Here is a 21,091-nt window from a genome sequence, read left to right as displayed (position 1 = left end):
CGTGTCCACCTCTATTGAATATAACATGCAGAAAAGCGTATATCATAAATTAAAGTGGATTCGATCACTTTCTTTTTTGTTTTTGATTTTATTTTCTTTTTAATTTATGAATCAGGCAGTGCCCACGCCGATTTTGGAGCTGGAAGTTTGACGCTCGCCAGTAGACTTCTGGCTGGCTAGAAACTTCTTGAACATCTGAGCGATGTCAGTCTCGCTCTTCTGGGTAATGTCTGTTGAGTCTTCGCCGTTCTTTTCGGTGATCAGGTTCTTCAGCCACTTGTTTTCAAGTTCTAGTTGTGATAATCGGGCCTCCAATGCCGAGTTCTTCTCGTTTGCTTCCTTGACGGAGCGCTCCAGGGCTTGCTCGCGTTGCTTCTTCTTGACACGGAAGCGGGCACTTGCGGCAGTGTTTCTTCGACGCTTGTCTTCTTCAGCTGCCTGGCGAGCGGATTCGTCCAGGTTCTTCGAATCTTGAGATTGCTTGCGTTTGCCTCCAGTAACCTGGATGGGGGTGGAAACAGTTCCCACAGAGCCAGCAGCAGGGGATGAGCTAGACTTGGGTGTCTGTGTTGTGATCGAGGCGGCCTTCTCCAGAGAGTCACTGGTGAATGTGGATTCATCGGCGGCAGAAAGCGACGGGAAGGCTGTGTTCATTGGCATAGTGTGCGATGCAGAGTTGAACTCATTGGAGTATTCAGGCATACCGTTGAAATCTAGACATGCAAAGTATTGTCAGTAGGCTGGTTTGCTTATGCGGCGACAGTAATACTGCCGCATACACGACAAGGCCATGAAAACACAAATGATAGAAGACCATGGACGCATGCATTGCAAATCAAGACCAAAGAAAAGAGGATGGCATTGCGCTTGGGCAGGATACCCTCCCCGCACAGCTCTGCCGGGGAGTGTTGAGGTCACGTGAAATGTCGTGATATTTCACGAACGGCACGCCAGGGGTAACCAATAGCACTTGCGCAGCGCCTTCAAGTTCGGCCCCATCGAGGTTGCAGCCCCCTGGCAAATAGATTGCCAACAATGTATTTGGCTTGCAAAGTTTGATGGCGGTGGATAGGAGAGCCACGCAAGGGTCTTCGCCCGTCACAGTCCTGTAGTATGAAACGAAACAAATGCGCAAAAAAAAGCAGATGACTAGACGGCCATAGTTGACATTGTCCAAGATTGATAGGGAGCGCTGGGAGCTCAGCGATAATGGCTGGTTTTAAGTCTGCCATGTCGCAAAACTATTTGACACTCATCGCGTGCCCACATGAAAAGAAAAGAAAAGCAAAGCAAAGAAATGTAACAAAAGCGAAATCAAACGCAATTTGCATACGGCATCCAAGTAGACTCACCATTCAACATATCCATGTAGTTCATATCGCCATGCTTCCCCGAGGTATTAGGCTTCTTCTCCTGCGGCTTCTCATCCTCGGCGGGGTTGTACGCGAGGGGCAGGGACATGTCGCCAAAGTGGCCAAAGTCCAGGAACTCTGTGTTCGTGAACAACTCGAGCTCGGCATCGATGTTGAACGATTCATTTTGTTGTTGTTGCAGCGACTGATCGTAGGGCGATGGAATGGTATTCAAGTCGTCCAGATACTGGGCGAAACTGGGGGCGCGACGCCCACCGAAACCCGACATGGTGGTCGTAAATTATATCTCGGTTCGTCGTCGATATTCCAAGCAATTCCAATATTCTCGCGATGATCGATACGGGATTGATACGAGGAGGATCGAATGTTCAAACTATTCCTCCAGCAGAGCGTCAAAGTCGGCGATATCCGACGTTTCGGGACGGTGCCGTAGCAATGTCTGCAACGTCCTCACGACACAGAGAACTCGATGGTCGCGTAGGTGATAAGTCGAGATCGATGCCTGTGTCTAAATCTGGGGATTGAGACAGGTCGTGGGCTGAGAGACAGGCAGGCAGGCAGCTGGAGAGGAGCGAAGAAAAAGGAACGAGGTTTTCCAGGGCCATGGTGGGTGGTAAAGGTGGGCTGCTGAGCCGGACCGGGTGAGGGCAGCCTTGATTGGCCGCAGAACACGCACCGGAAGGCGCCCCACCAGCCGTCGGCGGCCATCGCGGCAGTGACGATTCTGCCTGAGGCTGCTATTGTTCTTTGTCATTGCGTTGTCACTCTACTCCTCTTTATGTACTACTTCTCAAGTTCTTCTGCTTTACATGTGAATTCGCGATATCACCATCGATATCAAGCATACTCCTTACTGACTTGCTGTACTGGCAAGCTACCTCACTCTCAGTCTGTAGAAACCGATCGCCACGATGAAAGCATTATGACTGCGTGGCAACAGCCCGATCATCGGAGGCGACTTTCGTGGCCCTCGGGACGAGAACTCGGAAGACGCATTAATAATCGCGCCTTCTACCCCTCTCTCGGCCTAGCCTGGCAGCACCCTGCTGCTGCTAGCGAGGAGCTGCTAGCTGCAGGTCATAACTCATAACCATAACACATTTCTGTTAGTAGTCTGTAAGCACCACCCCCACGCGTGAGCTTCTTCCGCCGTGGTTGGCTGCGCGATATTACCAATCCTCCTCCTCACCACAATGGCACAAAGAAAGCGACGGCAGTTTCCGCCAATTCATGCGTCGCTTTCCCGCGTGGTACATATTGTTGACAGGCGATCTGAATCGTATCGAGTGCGGAGAATATCAGTTGTCAGGTCATATGGATGTATTGTCTTTTGTAGCTTCAAATGTCGTGATTGTTTCGCGTTGTCACCGTCGGTGCATATGCATATGGCTAATGCACCGCTACTTAGTTATTTCATATGTGAATTCACCCAGCTGTTAGTAGTGTGCTACAGCAGTAGCCATCGAGGCAATTGGTGTAGATTGATTAATCAGTCTTGAGTATTCCTACAGTATACTCCGTACATGAAAGTACAAAGAGCGAAAGATAAGGCATTCCTGTGCAGCTCGTCCAATTATCACGCTGGAATTGTAGGCCAGAAATGACGCTAACACAAACTTGTACTAGCTATATTGCTTATCTCCACGTGATCCTTATCACACTGAGGTTTGAGCACGCGTCGCGCTTGATTCTTTTCTCCAACGAGGGGAACAATCACAACCAGCAGGAGAATGACCGCAGAACCTGGCACTGTCTGAGGTACATGTATTCTCTTCTCCGGCGCCATGGCAAAATCAAAACGCATTCGTGCCCCAACTACGTCCAGTCTACCCAATGATCTACGCATACCCAGTAGCACGGCGTCGCTAGTCAAAACAATCGGAAAGCTATCTCGACAATCGCTCCTCGACCTCGTCTCTCTATGGTTGTCAAAACAGAATCTCACTCGCTACCCGCCTTTTCTTCACCGAGACTCATCAGCAAACGACGACGATCAAGAGAACAGCCCTTATCCGGCCGCCCACAGCATCGAAGATGTCCGCAACGCATACGAAGAACTACAGGGCCGAAAAGGCGGTAAACGGGAAGTCATCGATAGGGTGTTAGAGGGGGACTGGAGGCACGGTATCACGCTTGGCCAGCTGGCAATGGTCGATATCCGATATTTGGAGGATCATCCGACGGCTCAGAAATGGACCGCGTTCCGGCTGGTTTCTGCAGACAAGAAGCCGAATACAGACCCCAAATCGACGGATTTGTCTCCGTGTCTGCCTCGTCTGCATGCTGTTACGTTCCTGTCGAATCTACAGCGCGAGATATCGCCTCTGGTGAAAGCGCACTATCATCTAGCGCGGTCGAAAGCGTATCCGCTTACTTTGCTTCGGGTTTTTATCACTGACTCGCCTTATCAATACCCGCGTCAGAATCCCGCGGCGTATTTGGATTCGTCAAGGATTGTATATATTGCATTTCCAGATAGCAGTCCGTTTATATATACCTCCATGTCGGCGACGACGGGGATAGCATCTGCCGCAACCATAGGCACTGATTCTCGAGCCTTGAGAAGCATTGTGCGTAATGCAATCGCTAGAGCTCTCTCACAGCAACACGAACGTTATAATCTAGAACCCACCTCCCTGACTGCCAAGAGTCTAGATGCACTACTCACCTTGCGCGGTGCAGGGCGAACGAACATGGCAAACGGCGCCTTTAGCATCTTCGCTGATGCCGTCGTCGAAGGCACGCCGATTGATCCACGGCCTCCAGCTACGGTGTCAGCCGAGGAATATTCGCAGGGCGACGCACTAGCAGAGAAGGGGGATATTGCGTCATTATCAGAAATAGATACGGAGGAGTCAAAGCGGAGATCGCATGGTGAAGATTCACCAGCCACGAAGAAGCGGAAATTTGTTGTCTCTACACGATTCGGCACGTCCGGGAGTATATCTTCCCCTGCAGCGCTTGACCGATTAGATGTCCGACTACTCGATTATCATGATGATGACGATGACGATAACGCACAGGATGGATCTGAAAGGGTCAAGGCGTACATGGAAAACGGTGAATACGCCATGGGCCTTTCATTTACTGGGATCAATGTTGTTTCAGGGCTACGCAAGTTAGCAGAGATAGGGATCATTGATCCGACCCGAATGCCATCGTGGATGACGGGTGAGGAAGGTGTGAGCTCAATGGTGGCACGGCGGGGGAAGAGAGTGCGTTCGGACAGAGAACAGAGGACTGCAAGGTAATCGGATTATACTAGCTTATTGTTTTGCTGGCGTTTGGTGTTAGGTTTTGTGCTGTGGAGAGATACCCAATTGTATTAATTGTATTAGGATGAGAATTCAATTGATAAAGTTTAACATAGGAAAGTCAGTCAATTGGTATCTAAGTTGTTGACAAACCAACGCCTTGGCCGTTCGCCTTGGATTCCAAACAGTGGGAACATATGGATTACTTCAGTGCATTGCATATTAGCAGCAAAGGGGCTAGTTCATCGATAGTATCTTGAACGATAAGGATAGTACCGCTCACGATCAAGATGGCGATCCACCCAGAACTGGTTATAGGTAGAATAGTCCCGCCGACCTGATAAACCCAGTTCAGCTGCCACATTAACATAACCATCTGCGCCCACGCGATCACTCCTCAAGAGAGATTCGGCGTCTAAATTTTCTAGCTCCGACTCCCACTCAGCACGACTGATTGTTGTAGCTACGTTAGATTCTTGATACGGAGAGAGGATTGTGGGATAGTACTCACCAATAAACACACTCCACCTTTCTCTTCTGCGTAGTTGCGGCCCATTGCGCAAAGCAGGTTTTGTGGATATTATTACCACATGAGTTCTTGCACCAGACGATTTGCTCGTTTTGCGCATCAAACTCCATGAAGCAGATTGGACAGTCACCTTCGATCGGCTTGCGCTTTCCTGCTTTGTCGGTGTTGGTACCGGAGTCGGATCTAACGGGATGAATAGGTGAATTTCCGAGCATTTCCACCAGTTCCTGTAACGCCATGTAAGAATTTTTACCTTAGGCGTGGATGGTGGTCAATTTTACTTACCGAAAAGAGAAACGCTAGTTGATATTGTAATTCAGCTCGAGCTTTCAGCACATTCACGAGGACCTGCGGAGATCAGCAACTAAGGTAACACAAGTAATGCATGGAAACATACGTATACGATGTGTTTGCATTGATTCCCCTTGCTCGAATCGGGACAGGAACACCAAGGCGTCGTCGAAATGGTGACCGTATAGATATTCCCAGTCGTCCCCACCATATCAACTTTCTCCTCCGGGACACCTCCCGCACTTTGACGGGTGCGACGGATAACAAACATCCTGCAACCCTAGTTAGTTGTGGAAGTGCTAAGTTGAAGAATGCAGCAATGTACTTCTGAGTTCTTGCGCGATAGAGCTTTTCGAGGTATGACTGCGGTGCATGGTTTCTGAATCTTTTGGCGCGCTTCTCGGTCGCTGGGGTTGCCTTCTTTCTGCTCTTTTCCAATGGAGGTTCTGTTTCTGCACTATCGGAGAAGCCGGTCAAGTCGATCATGATCTTGGGATTCGTTGGCGTGGTTGCGGTTTGGCGACGTCGCTTCGATGGAGGTTCATTGCGAGCACGCCTCTTGGGAGGCAGCGCATCGAGTCCTGTACCAAATCCTTCATCCATATCCGGCGCGACCAGGTCAGAACGTCTCTTCGAGCTGTACATCGTGATATCAAATGCAGGGTTATCAAGCGCCTGAAGCGTGAATGATAACAATGCACTTGCGATGTTTTTCAGGGGCAATTCTTCTATTCCAGACAGGAAATCGCGACGCAGATAATGACGATAAGACTAGCGCGTTTGCCACTTATCGATTGCTCCCTGCCTCCGCGCACTAGCGGCGGGGCCAATCACCAGTGGAGCTGAGTGTGCAAACAGTTGAAACAGCATCAAACCAACCCTCTGTTTGACCGCTATTGATACTAGCACTGTCGTCAACAACACGAAAACCTGGCAAATCTATGCGATAGACTTTTACGGTTGGTACCTGACCGAACATCAAAACAGGAATCGAATATTTTGACATCCACAGCTTGATCTGAGGCGGCAATGAGAATAGAAGAAGACAAATACAAACTCAGCTCGATACATAGTACTGCGTCTATTCCACCGTTGTGCAGGAGGATATTACCTTTGCACCATAAAAAGGGATACAATAGTGCCTAGGCGGTGTATTGCTCTGACCTATTGTTCAACGACACCGGAAATCGATTTATTGAATCATATCGACCAACCCTCCACCCCAGTAATGGCACGGCCACGTGCTCATTCCGCAGCCGATGGGCCCAAGGAGCCCCATGCTGTGTCCCTCAAAGGTGAGTCGGTTGAGAGGATACATAGTCTTTTACTAATCCTTCTTTAGTTCTACGGTTGGTAGTTCCTGTACATGAAAAACCTTGTCTTGCTAATATGGGTATATCTCCGTCCTAGACTCTCACGGCCTTCATTATCATACCAGTATCCTTTGGCAGTAGAGGACACTAGAATATCACCGAAAGCCTCCCTAGCCTATCCATCGAATGATTTTGATAGCCAGTTTACTCTCAGCCCTAATGTAAGTTACTCGAGTCTGTTTTTCTTCTTCACTCCAGTGTTTTTCTGATCTTGGAAGGTCACACTACCTCCAGCATTTGGGTCCGCCTATGTCGGCGAGACGTTTGCGTGCTCATTATGCGTCAACAACGAATTGTCAGAAACCGACAGCAACAAGGTAGTCACATCAATCCGCGTTCTCGCTGAGATGCAGACGCCGTCACAAGCGGTACCATTAGACCTCAAACCCGCCGACGATGACACGCGTAGAGAAGGAGGACTCGCTCCCGGCCAGTCCTTTCAGAAGATAGTACAGTTTGACCTCAAAGAAGAAGGGAACCACATATTAGCCGTCAACGTCAGCTATACAGAAACGTTAATGTCAGATGCCACACATGCTGCTGGCGGGAGGGTTAGGACATTTCGCAAACTATATCAATTCATCGCCCAGCCATGCCTGAGTGTTCGCACCAAGTCATCGGAGCTTCCGCCATTAGAAATCGACAACAAGACCTTGGGGCCTTATGGGAAGACGCGTCTCATTCGCTTTGCTCTAGAAGCCCAGCTCGAAAATGTCGGGGACGGGTCCGTCGTTGTTGAGGTAAGCTATGAATATTTGTGCAAACCAAAATTTGTTATAGCCACTAACTCATTCACCCTTAGCAAACAACGTTAAACGCCAAGCCGCCTTTCAAGGCAAAGACTCTGAACTGGGACCTGGAGCGGCCCGACAAGGTCCAAATCGAGCGGCCGACGATGAATCCCCGGGATATTTTGCAGGTGGCGTTCCTCATCGAGCAGGAGGCTGGTCAGTCAGAGGGCCTCGAGGCTCTGCAGAAAGACCTGAAGCGAGACGGACGCACAACGCTTGGGCAGCTCTCCATTGAATGGCGCAGTGCAATGGGCGACCGCGGGTTTCTTACGACAGGTAACTTGCTTACGAGAAAGCGGCAGTAAGCGCACACTTTAATACGAGCCAGATGAACATTACAAGCTATATCAATTATATATTGAAGCACTGCCTTTGTATAGTACATATGAACCTTGAGAGTATATACCGACCAATTATATCCGCTAGGTGGAATCCAGAGTCGACACTACGTCAGCTCTGGGGCCGACGCTCCAATGGAGTTGCGCCGCCGGGTACCCTAACTCTAACTATGCCTTCATAATACGTATATCAATTGATGTGGTCGTCACAGGAATTATTCAAGAAAACTGACGGGGGAATGCTCCGGATGTCTTGAGAAGCTGTGCATGCGAAGGTAGATTATACCGTGTTGAATTATTATTGATAACTTTTTGCTAGCACATGCAGTAGCATTCTATCTAGTGTCCCGACCCGCATTTCGAGTACCTGTGAATGGCGGCTACTCTATGGGGTGCATCTGAAACCCTGAGCGTTTGTATATGTAACCCTGAGGTATTATTCTCAATAACGTATAAATACACTACATCATCTGTTATGATAAACATGAGTAATGTACGTAGTGCAATATAACTACATCAAACCTACCGTACAGGATCAACCCGGACAGTAGGAGCAAGAAGATCCTTGCCTGAAGCAGCGTGCTCATACACCCATGGGACTCTTCCTTATTTTAAGGGCCGCTCCACGCCCCCGAGTCCCTTGATTCGATGCAACCGGGGGCGAGGGGCCATGTCGATAAGGCCGCCATAGCAAATAGCACAGCACTAACAACGATAATGACCCGAAAAGACCAGACAGACTCCCAATGCCGAGGGCGAAGTAATACGTACCACTGTGGATATACCAGTCGGAGCGTGCACCAAAGAGTCTAAGGACTGGGTTGAAGTTGGGCGTTCCTGCGTCAGGGCCGACAGCTGACTGTTGGTAGTGCCTGTTAGTAGTTCCTAGTGAGTTGTGCAAACTGTTTCGGTTGGCCAAGGCGCAAAATGTCTTGGAGGTGCACTCCAGTCCGGCTGGCTGATAGTGGAGTTCCCCAGCGACGCAGACGGTAAACGACTAGAGGTAGCACCGTAGCAGGAGCTTTCTTTCCTCCTGCACTCATCTCCATCGTCGCCTCGCGTGCCTGCTATCTGTGCCTAGCATCAAAGGCCGTCGAATACCATCAATTAATATTATAATATCCATTCGCAGTCCAACGCCACCTGCACTCTAGTTCCCGGTTCGTCCATGATCTTCAGTTCCGTTTGAACCCAAGCCAAATCTGAGACCCCGCGACTCTGCGCGCCGCCCCCCCCTAAAAATTATTATTAACAACTGCCCCCTCTCTTCCTCGCAACACAACCGTAGAATGCTGCATTCGCTCGCCGCCACCGGATTTGAGAATGTCCACTAATTATCTGTAACAGTGCGTCGTCAATTGTGATCCCAGCCCCCTGGCAGCACAAGCAAATGCGCCCTCACAGCTCCCTCCGCCGCCCACCACAAGGATGCCTCTAGCAGCCACCCCCGAGTCCACCACCCCTCTCGCCGACTTCTTCTGGATTGCCGGTGTCGACGGCCAGGAAATCGAAGATACCTACTGGAGGCTGCGAAATGAATATCTGAGCAAGCGAGAGAGTGCCCCGGGACCTGCCGTCTCCGATACTATTGAGGAGGATGCCGAGCATGAAGAAGACCACGCCAGGGCCAGTGCCAACGGCACTGAGCTAACATCCAGCAACAGAAATTCGCTCAATCGACTGTCGAGGCTGTCGACCGACCCTCGCTTTTCCATCTACTCAGGCGATTCAAAGCTCTCCGATCCCAAGGGAGCAGGGAGCAATAGCAACCGGAGCAGCATGACCATTCGTGCGTCCACCGCGTCCATGGAGAACTTTGAACTAGGAAATGGTGAATTCGACTTTGATAAAGCGCTGCTCAAGTTCGCCTCCGAGAGAGAGTCCTTTTTGACGGATTTGAGTCTGAGTGCTGGCGCCATCACCCCCGCACGACCCAAGCCTCGAGCGAAGATGCAGAAGATTGTATCAGAAGAAAAGCCTGCGTCGACAAATCCGCTCAAGTCTGGCATTGGCAGTGTCCGGCGTCATATGTCTTTCAGGGATATGAACAGCATGAAGCGGCAGCCATCACTTGCTCGACAAGGTACGCAATTTGAGTTTTGCTACTCTAAATTTGGACAGCAGACTAATATTGAATAGCGTCAGTCCGCACATCTCGACGATTGAGCAATTACAACTCAGTTATACCCGTTCCTCAGCCACTCGATACCTCACCATCAATGCATCCTCTGAAGCGAAGGTTCGAGCCGGTATTGCTGGACCGGTATCCTCAGAAAGGCATGGTCGACGAACATGTCCAGCGAGGGACATTTCCTGACTACGTACCAATGTTCGCATTTCCCAACGATATCAATATCGTTTCGTCGGATCAAAAACCCCGCTCGACATGGCATGGTTTCGTTATGACTACTGGTGATGGCAGCAAGCTGCACGGTGTTTGCATTATATTATGGATTCCGTTGGGCCAGAAAGCTGCCGAAGCACTTGAAGAATGTTGTGAAGAATGGCGCAAGGATAATATGACCGATGAGGAACGAGAACTCGCCGCAAGTCTAGGAGGGAGATTGGCTGATGAACGAGCCAAGCTTTCCACCCTTTTGGCCCGTCTTCCCACAGTCCCTTCTGGATCTCCGGAGAGAGAAAAACTTGAGGATGACATTAGTGCTGTTGAGGAGAAAATCGGACTGATGACGGACCTTCTTCGACCGGTACGACACGGTGCAGCATCCAAAATCGAAGGCTTGACAGATGACTCCGGTTTTTGGATCCCTAGAGCATATGGTATCATGGGAAAGAACGCTTCCATGACCAGTTTCTGGAAGGAATGGCTCAAGGCCGTGGCAGTTCCTCGGACCAATGGAGGCGTCTTGAGAGTTCCGGCTAGCTCTCCTACAGTTGGTATCTGGCAACCGCTAGAAAGATATGTTATGAACCTCTGTACGGAAGCATTCAGCCCCATATCGTCAAAAACTCAGGTTGAGTTATCTGTACGAGAGCTGCGGCTTTTCGCCCGAAAAGAAGCCCCGAATGAGCTCCCGGGGTCTCGAAATGTGAGTTTACTGGGTTTAATTTGGAGAAGTTAGCGCATTTTGCTGATTCATATACAGACTGATTTATATGCTCTTTTCCGTTCCCTGTCTATATCAAACATTATTGTTCTTTTCGAGGTAAGTGCTTATAGTGCTAACCCAAGAACTTGAAATTGCTAACTGTTTCTAGTATGCTCTGGCAGAGTCTAGAATCATTTTTCTCTCATCGCACACGTCTATGTTATATTTAGCTACAAGGACTCTTGTTGACCTCTTGTTCCCTTTCACTTGGGCGGGAGTGTTAATCCCAGTGTTACCAGCTCGTCTTATCCAGGCCCTAGAAGCCCCTTGTCCGTATATTGTGGGAATCGAAAGGCGATACGAAAAAGTCGAATTACCGTCGGACAGTTTTGTCTTGGTAGATCTTGACTCCGACACGATCGAAAGCGATGTAAGCCCAACACCTCTACCTCGTCACCAGCGAAAGAAGCTGTTCTCCCTCCTTCAACTAGCTGCCCCACACCACAATCGGTTTGGTGTGCGCCCTGGTCCACCATCATATGCTGTAGAGGCGTACCCATTCGACTCCTTTCCCACCGAGAACGGATCTATATTGAATTACAAGGCTGGGTCTACTTATCTTTCTCGCTACGTCAGCCTGAATTCAAATTCTTTTGGTAATGACCAGGGTGTTGCAGCCACACAAACACCTGTTTACAATGCATTCTTGTACGCTCGCGATGAACAACCGCCTTCGAGGGGCTTTTCCAGAGGAAATGAGCGGCCAGGGACAAGCTCAACATCCAAGACAGGGTCCCCACCATCCCCTAGGACCAGCTCACCGACATCGGGACATTTTCCGCCTCCTCTGCCAGTCACTCCTGTATCTCGAAATGACTCGGGTATGGCATTGCAAGCGTCTCTACGGGAGAAGCGATCAGGTCATTTCGATGCTACTTCCCGGAGAAGCTCGTCGTTTGGCGCAGAGAGAAGAGGTGTTCCACGTCGGCCGAGCGTACCTTTCCTTGGCCACGCTTCTAACTTGTCTGTAACGACATTGAATACCGACTACGGCGGAGCATCAACATATGCGCCGTCTGTGTATGCCACGTCGACCATTGCCGCATCTACCATTGTTCCCCAAGCCGTTGTTCAGCCTGTATTCAACACTGACAACACCTGCTGGGTGGAAGGACACTGTCTCCAGCGTTACCCGCGTGACGACAAGTTGATATGCTCAATTTGCGACGAAAGGGCAGAGGAAGGAATGTATAAATGCACTGGCTGCAAGACCTATGTTCATGGAAGATGCGCCCCCTTGATTTGCCTGGTGTGTCCTGCTGCTTTCCACCCTGAGCAGATTCGAGCAGCATTTGTGCGCTGCTTTGCTAGCTTGTTGTATACATATAAAAAGTTCATGCTGCCAGCCAGTAAGGAGCAGAAGAAGTCGGGATTAACGTACCATTTCAATATGGATGGTTTCCTTAAAAGCCTGCCTCATGAGCACGCGGAATATGTGGCGGTTCTGCAGCAGACCCAAGGTACGTGTTACTAGTTATCCTTTCAGGATTTATTACTCATTCGATATGCAGCATTCAATGAGTTCATAGGTGAACGCGAGCGGGTGAAGTCCAATGCCAAGGACCCGGAAATTGTTTTGTTTGATGAAGTTATCTTGTCGAAGCGTAATCGTGGACGATCGTCTATCTTTTCCGGGCGCATGGCTACCGACTTCTTATCGAATACCCAAGACCATCTCTGGCGGTCGGCGGCAGCAACCTCTTTCCCGCCTACAAGTCGGACGCAGCAGAGTATATCAGATGACTATGCGGAAGTTATCAGGCGAGGTTAGTATTTGGTTTATTGCTCTCTGCCTAGAGCTATGCTAATTTTGCCTAGCGCCAGCAAAGCTCGATCATTCTTACATGAAGGAGCCTCGCATGGTGCAAGGAGTGCCTCGGATGTCCAAAACTGCCAACAAGAGGAAGCCTCTGCCCAAGCTGATGAACGGCCTCGCCATTTCACCGCCATAAGCAGCCAGCCGACAGGGTCTTTTCATCGTACATTCGAGGAAATCAATTCTCCTTCTCCATTCGAGGCATCTTCAAGAATAGAGCAGAGCACGAGGGTCTGCCATCCATCAGGCCATTTTGGCATTCCTTTGCATGACGACCTGCATCGATTCCGAGACGGGGATCCACATCCCTGTGAACGCACAGCACACATCAAGTTGATATGATTTGCTTTGACGATTCTTAACGACCAAGTACACCCGTACTGAGTATATACTGAAATCTTCCCGATGACTGTAATGACGACAGCATAGCGTTTTCGCCTTCTAATTAAGAAGGATCGGTCTCGCGTCCACCTGTTTAATGTTTCACCTGTTTGATGTTTCACCCTCGTTTAGAATACCCAGTGGGCTATTTTTGTGTTGGATACCATAGAATAGCTACTCTTCTTTCTTACTGCTGTACGATTGGTTAATCAAGACAAGACAAAAGTTGGTTATTTGACCGCACTCTTGAATGTATTAAATATTAACGTAGAACATATTAATATGTCGTCAATAAATATCAATTGATATATACATGTATATATCGTCGTATTTGTTTTACAGTACAGTGGCAGCCAGCCGGGTGCTGATTGGCGGAAGAACTCCGGCCGGCGCCTACCGGGGAAATATACCCCGTCCAGTTGCTCCTCTTCTGTTGGTCTGCGATTCACCTCGGTGATAATTCAATGTCGACGTTACCGTCTAGATACAACCTGACTGGCTATTTCATCTCGCTGCTGCTTGCGCCTCCTCATCTCTTACTACTTTCACTGCTACTGATTCTTCCTGTTGGTGAAGTTGATCAAGCCGTGAGGATTCGATCATCACACAGTTGCCTACACGATTTCGTCAAGTCGGCGCCATACGCACGACGATTGGTTGTTGAGACTGTAAGAATAGTTGGTATCACTTAGTTTCCGCTGTGTACCGGCGAGAGCATCTTATGTTACTTATATCGTCCAAGATATAAGGAAACTGATGGTTGCTCAATGGTCACATGCGTCACACAGAACAGAAAGAAGAAGAGAAAGAGAGAGCCTGCCTATCTGAAACATAGAATTTTCGGTGCCTGGACTTTTACGGGAGGAGTATACTTGCTGCTACTCTGCCGGCCATAAGAATAGAGAAATCATTTCTTCCGTCAAGCATGCTACAGCCCAGGTATATTCGGTAATACGACTGTTACTCATCTTTGTCCATCAATGGCCACCGAGGTGGAAACTGTGGCCTTGGTGCCCCCGGTTACTTTGGTCAAGGGCACCGAGAGCGTTGTTTCAGAGTTAAAGCGAACAGTGGTGATTGTGTATGGCCCGGGCCAGGAAGGCATCCTTCAGGTTGTGGCAGAAGTGCTAGGGAAAGCTTGGACGACTGTATCGGCGCTGTCCAAAGTCGTGTCTGGCAGTGATGCTCTCGTTTTGGGGATCTTGACCAATGACTTTGAGAATACGATGTCGGAAGGACGCGCTGATCCGTCCAAATTGTTACTTGTCAATACTCACTGCATCGATGATGGCTCCTTTCCGGTTGATAGATTGTCGGAGGGCTGTCATTATGAATTCTTATACTCGAAAACTCCCTTCCTTCGACGAGACCTGACACGCTTTCTGTCGTTGATTCTTGGCCAACGGCGCCCTCATGCTGACCTGGCAACCAAACGACGTACGAATTTTATATCGACCACCTTTCCCGATGTGCGCGCCGCCTTGCCGAACCTCGATATCTTGTCCGTCGGATCAGACGCGGTCGAGCTTCGCGTTGATCTTCTAGAGGAACCAGCATCAGATGGGAATCGTAGCCCAATCCCGAGTCTGAAATATGTCGGACAGCAATTGATGCTGTTACGACAGCACACTGAATTGCCTATAATATTCACGACTCGCTGCGTGAAAGAAAATGGGAAATTCCCCATGGAAGATCCACAGCTATTCCACAAATACCTCCGGCGAGCTATTCAGTGGGGCATTGAATATATAGATGTCGAGCTGTGGCTCCCCGAAGACATTCGACAAGATCTGTGTGACCACAGAGGAAACAGTATCATCATGTCCGCGTTCCATGACTTCTCTGGGACATGGAAATGGACGTCTCCTGAAGCTCAGAGGCTGTTCAAGGAAGGCGCTCGCTATGCAGACATCGTCAAGATGATTGCAATGGTTAACACGATTGAGGAAAACTACGAACTGGAATATTTCCGATCTACTATTAAGGCTAATTACTCCTACCCGCTTCTCTCTGCCGTTAACATGGGTCAGAAGGGACAGTTATCACGAGCACTCAACACCGTCTTCTCTCCCATCACTCACCCTCTCCTACCCATCATCGCTGCTCCCGGCCAACTAACGGCCGCCGAAATCAACGGCGCTCTTCATATCATGGGACAACTTCCCAAACGAGATATGTATGCTATTGGCACCTTCCGTTCTACGTCACAATCCATGTTCATGGAAAAGTGTTTCAACGAGCTAGGTCTGCCGCACAGCTTTAGCTGCATTGACCGTGGTCCGCGAGGATCAATCGAGTCGGTGATTATGCAGCCAAGTTTTGGCGGCGCATACGTCAATCCGCCACTCACCAGTTCAGCGTCGTACATACCCACCAAAAGTGATGCTGCCCGTGCAATCGGCTCGATTGACACCATCACCGTCAACGGGGCAGACGGGCAACACAAGTTCGTCGGCGAGAACGCCACATGGAAGGGCATTCGAGCAACCCTGACAAGGGACTACGTGCCATCTGCCTACCGAGGCCGATCAGTCATCGTGCTATCCAGCTCAGAAAGTGACGCAACGGCGGCTATTTTCGCACTGCGAAGTCTCGATGTAGGCACCATATACACCGTCGGCTTCAAAGCATCCGGCCCGCTGGCCGCCGGCCTAGAGCCGTTTACGTCCATCCAGTCCGTCAAATTAGTCGAGCAACCCTTTGTCATAGTCTCGGCTTTGCCTCCTGAGAAATCCCTCCTGGTGCAGCCTTTACTCCGCCACTACAGAAGCAGCGGACACACCTCGCCGCCGTCTACTCGTGGTAAAGTGTTTTTGGACTTGACCACAGGGACACGCAAGGGTGATCCTCTCGGGGTTGCTGCCAGTGCCGGCTGGACCGCATATGGCATCGACGACGTCAACGCGTGGACGACGGTCGAGACGTTGCGGCTGCTCGTGGGTCAGAATGTCCCGTTTGATTTCGTCCGCATGGCCTCTGGTCACGGCATGTATTAGATCAGCGTCATATACAAGGTACGAGCGTAGATAGCTCTTAGCCTTTTGTATCTTGCACCATTGATGTTCTCTAACTAGCGTTACAACGATGGTACTTGACTATATCTTCTGCTGATCGTGCATGGCATATCTTCCATTTTATAATAATCCTCGTGAAGCAAACACCCATCCATCGTCATTCCCAAAATCCTACCGAGTCGTTTCCCCTCTTCCCTTACCTTCAATGTTCTATTTCCGAATGACAATAACTACTCTGCACGCCTTTCAATGCCCTCCCTCCTACGCTAAGCTTCTGAAGATGGCCACCCCGCGTCGTTAACCACGATTGATTGGATCGACCGGTCCCCCAGCTAACCCCGCCTCGAATCCCGACGATAATTAGCCGAGACCGAGACTCCCCTTAGACGACTGACTTACATGTATATACCACCAGTCCAGTTAGCAAGCTAAAGCTAAATCAGACTTATGTGCTCTAAAGAGTCTAATCAGAGCCGTTCTTGAGGGATCGGCAGAGGCCGCGCGTGTTATTGGGTGGGTGTGACCATGAAAGTTCCGATGTTAATTAAAATACGTTAATCAGTCTAAAAAGATGATAAGTCCTGGCATGTACTGAAATGCACTGTGTGAACGAGTGGTAATAATTCCTTTCATTCACCTCTGAGATCGTTTATACAGTAGTCAGAGCCGAGGGGGAATATGAAGTATAATCATCGCCCTAGCGACTAATTAACTAGCAGTAACATATGCAATACAATATTTAATTACCCGCAAGCCTAGTCTGGGCTGCATCCTCCTAATAAAATACGAAGCTTAATACTGGTACTCTAAGAGCCAGGGAAACGTGCTGGGCCCCCGCATTTTGCTCCCCGTTCGGCAAATTGTCCGGCCCTAATAAGCTATTCGTGCTTAGTTCGTTTCGCCCTACTCTGCTCAATCAACAATGTAGCTACGACCGACGACTGCTGGTTTATCGCTGACGCTGCCACTGCTTTCGCAATACATGTAACTACAAGTCCTACCCCAGACTATGGTGCATGCATTATCCTACGCGCGGCTTTGATGTCGCCACGGTAAATCGCCCAGAGTCGTCTGATTCACATACAGAACAGCCGCATATGTCGGGGACCAACCCCCGTATTTCTCGCCGATAGGAATAAGAATAAGAATAACAATACCGCCGGCAAATGAAGAAAGACCGACAGCAATGTCCCGTCCCCAGGTCAGCATCGATCGCATCACGCCGCGTCGGGTCACCGCTGAGCCACGCGAGTCGATGAATTGCAAATCATGTCGGAAGCGAAAGGTGAGCATTCTGACTCTAATTAAAACCATTTACCAAGTCAATGGCATTGAATAAGATGAAAATTGGCTAATCCTGTGCGACCAGATCAAGTGCAACCGTATGCGTCCGAGTTGTGAGGCATGCAAGGTTTTTCAGTGTCCCTGCGTCTATGGTACGACATTAATCAATGCGCTGTATGATAGTAAATCGTCGTCACTAACACAGTGCTGGCTTCAGACGCAGTCCCGAAAAAAAGAGGTCCGAAGACAGACGTCCTTGAAGCTTTACTGAAACGCGTCGATGGTCTGGAAAGGCGCCTACAAGAAGAAAAGGGCCCCGATACGCCAGCACCAGAGATCGCAACACCCACTGGCAAGCGAGAAATGGCGAGGTATTCGTCAGATGACGCGGCTGCTACTCGAAGAAACACCGTTACCTCGTTTCAAAGCCCTGCTCCCGTCCCGTCAACAGACACCAGCGGGGAAGACATATCGCCTCTATCGTTTTCCGATCGTCGTAGTTCTCTCGCTTTTCTTTCGACATACAATGGCTTCGACAACATATCGGGCCAGTTCCGACAGCACCAGCAGAGTCCGCAACAAACCATCCTCTCAGATGCTATCCTAGACCTGTTCTTCTCCCGCATTCATGGTAAACCTTTCCATATCCTGGACGAATCAGTGACCCGGCAAAAGCATCAGATGGGACAGTTACCGTCGCCTTTGATGATTGCGATATATGCGATTACTGTTCGGTATGTAGTCTGAAATCTCCATGAGTTTATTCGTGCTGATTCTTGTTTAAGATATGCCAATCCCCTTGGTGGCCAAGAAGGTCTAGTGCGGTCTGGCCTCGAATATGCATTACAAGCACGACGGGAGGTTGATGCGGACAACCCTACTATCGAGAATCTTCAGACGTTGCTGCTTCTCTCCATGGGTTTCTTGGCTTACGGATTTGGAAAGAAAGCATATATGACTTTATGTAAATATTGACATACATATTCTACATGTTCCTAATCGGAATTGGCTAACTTTACATAGCAAATTGTTCGGCTATGGTTTCTGCGCTCGGCCTATACCGTGAGCCTTCACCGAACTTGAATCTATCCCAGGCAGAGAAAGAAACCAGACGGCGGATGTTCTGGGCTTGCTATATGATGGATCGCTTTGCTACTTGTGGCTCCAAGCGGCCGTGTCTGATATCCGATTATTCAATTTTCCTACGCTTACCGTCGTGGTCATCAACGCCGTCTAATGGGTTATACGTTGAGGGGGAAATATTCAACAACTCCGGCCCTAATATCCAATTCATGTCGGGTACACGCAAAAAAGGCCAAGGAGCAACTGCGTTGCTTATCGATATTATTCGCATTCTCGGCATCACAAGCCGGTATCTAGCAGCTGGTGGGGTCAAGGGCGATTCTCATTTTCCCTGGCACTCACTCTCTAATCTCTCTAAAATCCGCCAAGAGTTGGATATCTGGGCGGCGGGCATGCAGGACATATTCGTTTCGATTGACTCCCTTTTCAATCACCCAGATGGCACGATTTTGCTTCTGAGCAAACTCATCTACCACCTTATTCACTGTTTAATCTACCGTCCCTTTCTGCCAATCGATTTGGCAGAGCTCAGAGGCTCAGGACAACACCAGTCGTGGCAGATCGAGGCAACGAATTTTTGCTTCCTGCATTCGAATGCGATTGCTGAACTTGTCGAATTTGGCCGAAATTCGCCGTTGGTAGAATGGCCCGCATTCATCAGTTACTGTGTATGCACGGCTGGCACAGTCCATGTCCATGGAGTCCATTATAAAGGGCTAGATGGAGAAGTCTTCTCATCGAGCTCCGATTTCCTTGCCAAGGAGATGCAGCAACTGTCCTGGCTGCGACATTGCTGGACCGGAGTCCAGCACCAGCGAGAAATGCTTCAGACTATCTATACCTGTCACTCCGAGCTCGTACGGAATCTGGCGAATAGCACAATGCGCTTTTCACCAGTCTTCCATCTCGAGGACTTTTTTGATCGATATCCGGGGATTGCGGTTGATAGTTCTCACGTCAGGCTTGTTGATAAAGCGGCAGATATTGGGAGTGATAGGTAAGCGTTGAATTTCAATCTCGTTTGACCAAATACTTACAAATTTTTGCAGTGCCTCTCTGCGCCAATCTCTCGATAGCCACAGTCATTCTCTTTATACCACACAAACTATGGCCGCTCCAGCTTTACCTCCATTCCACCTCTCCCAATCTCAACAGCACCATCGACAGCTTAACAATTCCGACTTTACATCTTCCCAGGCTTTACATCACGACCCTGGTTCACTACCTAACACGAAAACACCGGAAATCCCGAATATCCGCTTCCCCACTGCCCAGCATTCTCAAATAGCCTCAGCCCTATTCCCCCAATCCGTCAATTCCCCGCCACCATTCCCATCTTTACAAAGCCCTCAAATACCAAATGCCTTCTCACCCACAATCGGACTATCCCCGTCAGGCTTCCTTACAGAATCCCTCACCGCTCCAACACCCCCATCAAACCCTCAGTACGCCATCTTCCCCTTCGACGCGGCACAGAACCAACCTGGCGTCTCACACATCACCGCGCAGACTCCCGGCGGACGGTCTCAAACAAGCGGCTCCCACGCAACAGTCAGCGAGGGCGGCGGCCCGCCTTCCGAAATCGACCCTTTCCTGAGCCTACTCGAGCAACTAGCTGAGAATGAAAACTCGCAGGGCGGACCCAGTGAACTCGACTACTTTTTGAGCGGCACCCTCGATGTTGCCCCTGAAACAGAGTCGGCGGTGATTACTCCGAATCCGGACACGTTTGGGAGGTTGATTACAGATGAGACTCAGGAGCCGGCGGGGCAGGTTGCTTCGGGTCTGACAGCGCCTAGCAACCAGGGCCCTGGTGAGTGATGGTGGTGAGAAATGAAGCTTAGCTTAGCTTTGTGTGGAGTTTTGGAAATGAGACTATGATTTAGATACCCAATGCGGATTTACTTTTGCCTACCTTGAACTCAAGGACCCCTGCGTGATATTTTTTTCTGTTATTCGTAAAGCAAAGACTTATCGCGTATTACTTCTCTTTACGGAACGTGAAGGCAAATAAAATATAAAAGAGAAGTAAGTGTAAATTACAGGGGAGGCCAGAGGTTGAATCCTAGTCTAGCGGGTAGAGCACCTCTTAGAATAACTCTCCTATTGCACCGTCAAGAGTCTCGTGAGGCTCCAAAAATGAATCAACACTAATACTTGTCTTAGCCTCTTGCTAAACGAGAGTTACGATAGGATCCATCTTGTTGATTCAAAGTAATTTCAAAACAGCAGAATATGTACCACTACTTTACGGAATCACAGCCCCCATCACACCAGCGCCTATTGGTTGTTTTTTGGAGATTCTGTAAGCTAGGGCTTTGGGGAACAACCCTAACCAACAAGGTAAAAAGACAAACATTAATTGCTCAATGGCGATTAATCCCCAAACCCGCTTTATATAGAACATGACGTAACTGTCAAATCATATGACATAGATGCATGAAGCCTAAGGCA

At 49.3% G+C, this 21,091-nt stretch overlaps 8 protein-coding genes across 8 annotated transcripts; 6 read left to right on the top strand and 2 right to left on the bottom strand.

Moving 5' to 3' along the window:
• Nucleotides 1-111: 111 nt before the first annotated feature.
• On the bottom strand, nucleotides 112-1,641 carry BGW36DRAFT_296063 (putative bZIP transcription factor; the record flags this gene model as incomplete). The annotated part of the gene is made up of 2 exons (XM_046211229.1): nucleotides 112-713; nucleotides 1,353-1,641. 2 exons carry the CDS (start codon nucleotides 1,639-1,641, stop codon nucleotides 112-114), a joined length of 891 nt encoding a protein of 296 aa, XP_046071989.1.
• A 397-nt stretch (nucleotides 1,642-2,038) lies between these two features.
• BGW36DRAFT_378371 (uncharacterized protein) lies at nucleotides 2,039-2,932 on the top strand. Its single transcript, XM_046216102.1, has one exon. It carries the CDS (start codon nucleotides 2,152-2,154, stop codon nucleotides 2,461-2,463), a length of 312 nt encoding a protein of 103 aa, XP_046071988.1. The 5' UTR covers nucleotides 2,039-2,151; the 3' UTR covers nucleotides 2,464-2,932.
• Nucleotides 2,933-3,067: 135 nt separating this feature from the next.
• On the top strand, nucleotides 3,068-4,740 carry BGW36DRAFT_378370 (putative CHL4 family chromosome segregation protein). Its single transcript, XM_046216101.1, has one exon. It carries the CDS (start codon nucleotides 3,158-3,160, stop codon nucleotides 4,622-4,624), a length of 1,467 nt encoding a protein of 488 aa, XP_046071987.1. The 5' UTR covers nucleotides 3,068-3,157; the 3' UTR covers nucleotides 4,625-4,740.
• On the bottom strand, nucleotides 4,741-6,195 carry BGW36DRAFT_378368 (putative RING finger domain protein). Its single transcript, XM_046216100.1, has 5 exons — nucleotides 5,773-6,195; nucleotides 5,554-5,719; nucleotides 5,442-5,504; nucleotides 5,139-5,383; nucleotides 4,741-5,077 (listed from the first exon to the last, which is right to left on the bottom strand). Exons 1-5 carry the CDS (start codon nucleotides 6,090-6,092, stop codon nucleotides 4,870-4,872), a joined length of 1,002 nt encoding a protein of 333 aa, XP_046071986.1. The 5' UTR covers nucleotides 6,093-6,195; the 3' UTR covers nucleotides 4,741-4,869.
• A 116-nt stretch (nucleotides 6,196-6,311) lies between these two features.
• Nucleotides 6,312-8,213, top strand: BGW36DRAFT_378367 (uncharacterized protein). Its single transcript, XM_046216099.1, has 5 exons — nucleotides 6,312-6,742; nucleotides 6,790-6,796; nucleotides 6,858-6,981; nucleotides 7,039-7,560; nucleotides 7,623-8,213. The coding sequence occupies exons 1-5, from the start codon at nucleotides 6,676-6,678 to the stop codon at nucleotides 7,914-7,916; spliced, it is 1,014 nt and encodes a 337-aa protein (XP_046071985.1). The 5' UTR covers nucleotides 6,312-6,675; the 3' UTR covers nucleotides 7,917-8,213.
• A 737-nt stretch (nucleotides 8,214-8,950) lies between these two features.
• On the top strand, nucleotides 8,951-13,493 carry BGW36DRAFT_341264 (dDENN domain protein). The gene is made up of 7 exons (XM_046213090.1): nucleotides 8,951-9,109; nucleotides 9,297-10,032; nucleotides 10,089-10,999; nucleotides 11,057-11,116; nucleotides 11,169-12,519; nucleotides 12,571-12,825; nucleotides 12,878-13,493. Exons 2-7 carry the CDS (start codon nucleotides 9,378-9,380, stop codon nucleotides 13,009-13,011), a joined length of 3,366 nt encoding a protein of 1,121 aa, XP_046071984.1. The 5' UTR covers nucleotides 8,951-9,109; nucleotides 9,297-9,377; the 3' UTR covers nucleotides 13,012-13,493.
• A 743-nt stretch (nucleotides 13,494-14,236) lies between these two features.
• BGW36DRAFT_397042 (pentafunctional AROM polypeptide) lies at nucleotides 14,237-16,252 on the top strand (the record flags this gene model as incomplete). Its single annotated transcript, XM_046218245.1, has 2 exons — nucleotides 14,237-14,266; nucleotides 14,291-16,252. The coding sequence occupies 2 exons, from the start codon at nucleotides 14,237-14,239 to the stop codon at nucleotides 16,250-16,252; spliced, it is 1,992 nt and encodes a 663-aa protein (XP_046071983.1).
• A 969-nt stretch (nucleotides 16,253-17,221) lies between these two features.
• On the top strand, nucleotides 17,222-20,556 carry BGW36DRAFT_407342 (fungal-specific transcription factor domain-containing protein). Its single transcript, XM_046219033.1, has 6 exons — nucleotides 17,222-17,555; nucleotides 17,640-17,706; nucleotides 17,772-18,288; nucleotides 18,340-18,518; nucleotides 18,578-19,634; nucleotides 19,687-20,556. Exons 1-6 carry the CDS (start codon nucleotides 17,457-17,459, stop codon nucleotides 20,456-20,458), a joined length of 2,691 nt encoding a protein of 896 aa, XP_046071982.1. The 5' UTR covers nucleotides 17,222-17,456; the 3' UTR covers nucleotides 20,459-20,556.
• Nucleotides 20,557-21,091: the final 535 nt, after the last annotated feature.

The sequence above is a fragment of the Talaromyces proteolyticus genome (assembly GCF_021365285.1).
Source record: "Talaromyces proteolyticus strain PMI_201 chromosome Unknown BGW36scaffold_6, whole genome shotgun sequence".
Taxonomy (NCBI): Eukaryota; Fungi; Ascomycota; class Eurotiomycetes; order Eurotiales; family Trichocomaceae; genus Talaromyces; species Talaromyces proteolyticus.
The sequence above is the reverse complement of the archived record's forward strand: the minus strand, read 5'-3'. Positions and strand labels throughout refer to the sequence as shown.

Excerpts from the sequence above, each read along its gene's own strand:
- BGW36DRAFT_378371 (XM_046216102.1), top strand. The coding sequence starts at position 2,152 with ATGTACTACTTCTCAAGTTCTTCTGCTTTACATGTGAATTCGCGATAT.
- BGW36DRAFT_378370 (XM_046216101.1), top strand. The coding sequence starts at position 3,158 with ATGGCAAAATCAAAACGCATTCGTGCCCCAACTACGTCCAGTCTACCC.
- BGW36DRAFT_378368 (XM_046216100.1), bottom strand. The coding sequence starts at position 6,092 with ATGTACAGCTCGAAGAGACGTTCTGACCTGGTCGCGCCGGATATGGAT. Across the intron at positions 5,384-5,441 it reads AACTAGCGTTTCTCTTTTCG|GAACTGGTGGAAATGCTCGG; the intron begins GTAAGTAAAATT and ends ATGGCGTTACAG. Across the intron at positions 5,078-5,138 it reads AAGGTGGAGTGTGTTTATTG|TCGTGCTGAGTGGGAGTCGG; the intron begins GTGAGTACTATC and ends TACAACAATCAG.
- BGW36DRAFT_378367 (XM_046216099.1), top strand. The coding sequence starts at position 6,676 with ATGGCACGGCCACGTGCTCATTCCGCAGCCGATGGGCCCAAGGAGCCC. Across the intron at positions 6,982-7,038 it reads AGTTTACTCTCAGCCCTAAT|GTCACACTACCTCCAGCATT; the intron begins GTAAGTTACTCG and ends TGATCTTGGAAG. Across the intron at positions 7,561-7,622 it reads ACGGGTCCGTCGTTGTTGAG|CAAACAACGTTAAACGCCAA; the intron begins GTAAGCTATGAA and ends ATTCACCCTTAG.
- BGW36DRAFT_341264 (XM_046213090.1), top strand. The coding sequence starts at position 9,378 with ATGCCTCTAGCAGCCACCCCCGAGTCCACCACCCCTCTCGCCGACTTC. Across the intron at positions 10,033-10,088 it reads GCCATCACTTGCTCGACAAG|CGTCAGTCCGCACATCTCGA; the intron begins GTACGCAATTTG and ends AATATTGAATAG. Across the intron at positions 12,826-12,877 it reads TGCGGAAGTTATCAGGCGAG|CGCCAGCAAAGCTCGATCAT; the intron begins GTTAGTATTTGG and ends AATTTTGCCTAG.
- BGW36DRAFT_407342 (XM_046219033.1), top strand. The coding sequence starts at position 17,457 with ATGTCCCGTCCCCAGGTCAGCATCGATCGCATCACGCCGCGTCGGGTC. Across the intron at positions 17,556-17,639 it reads AATCATGTCGGAAGCGAAAG|ATCAAGTGCAACCGTATGCG; the intron begins GTGAGCATTCTG and ends CTGTGCGACCAG. Across the intron at positions 18,519-18,577 it reads GAAAGCATATATGACTTTAT|CAAATTGTTCGGCTATGGTT; the intron begins GTAAATATTGAC and ends AACTTTACATAG.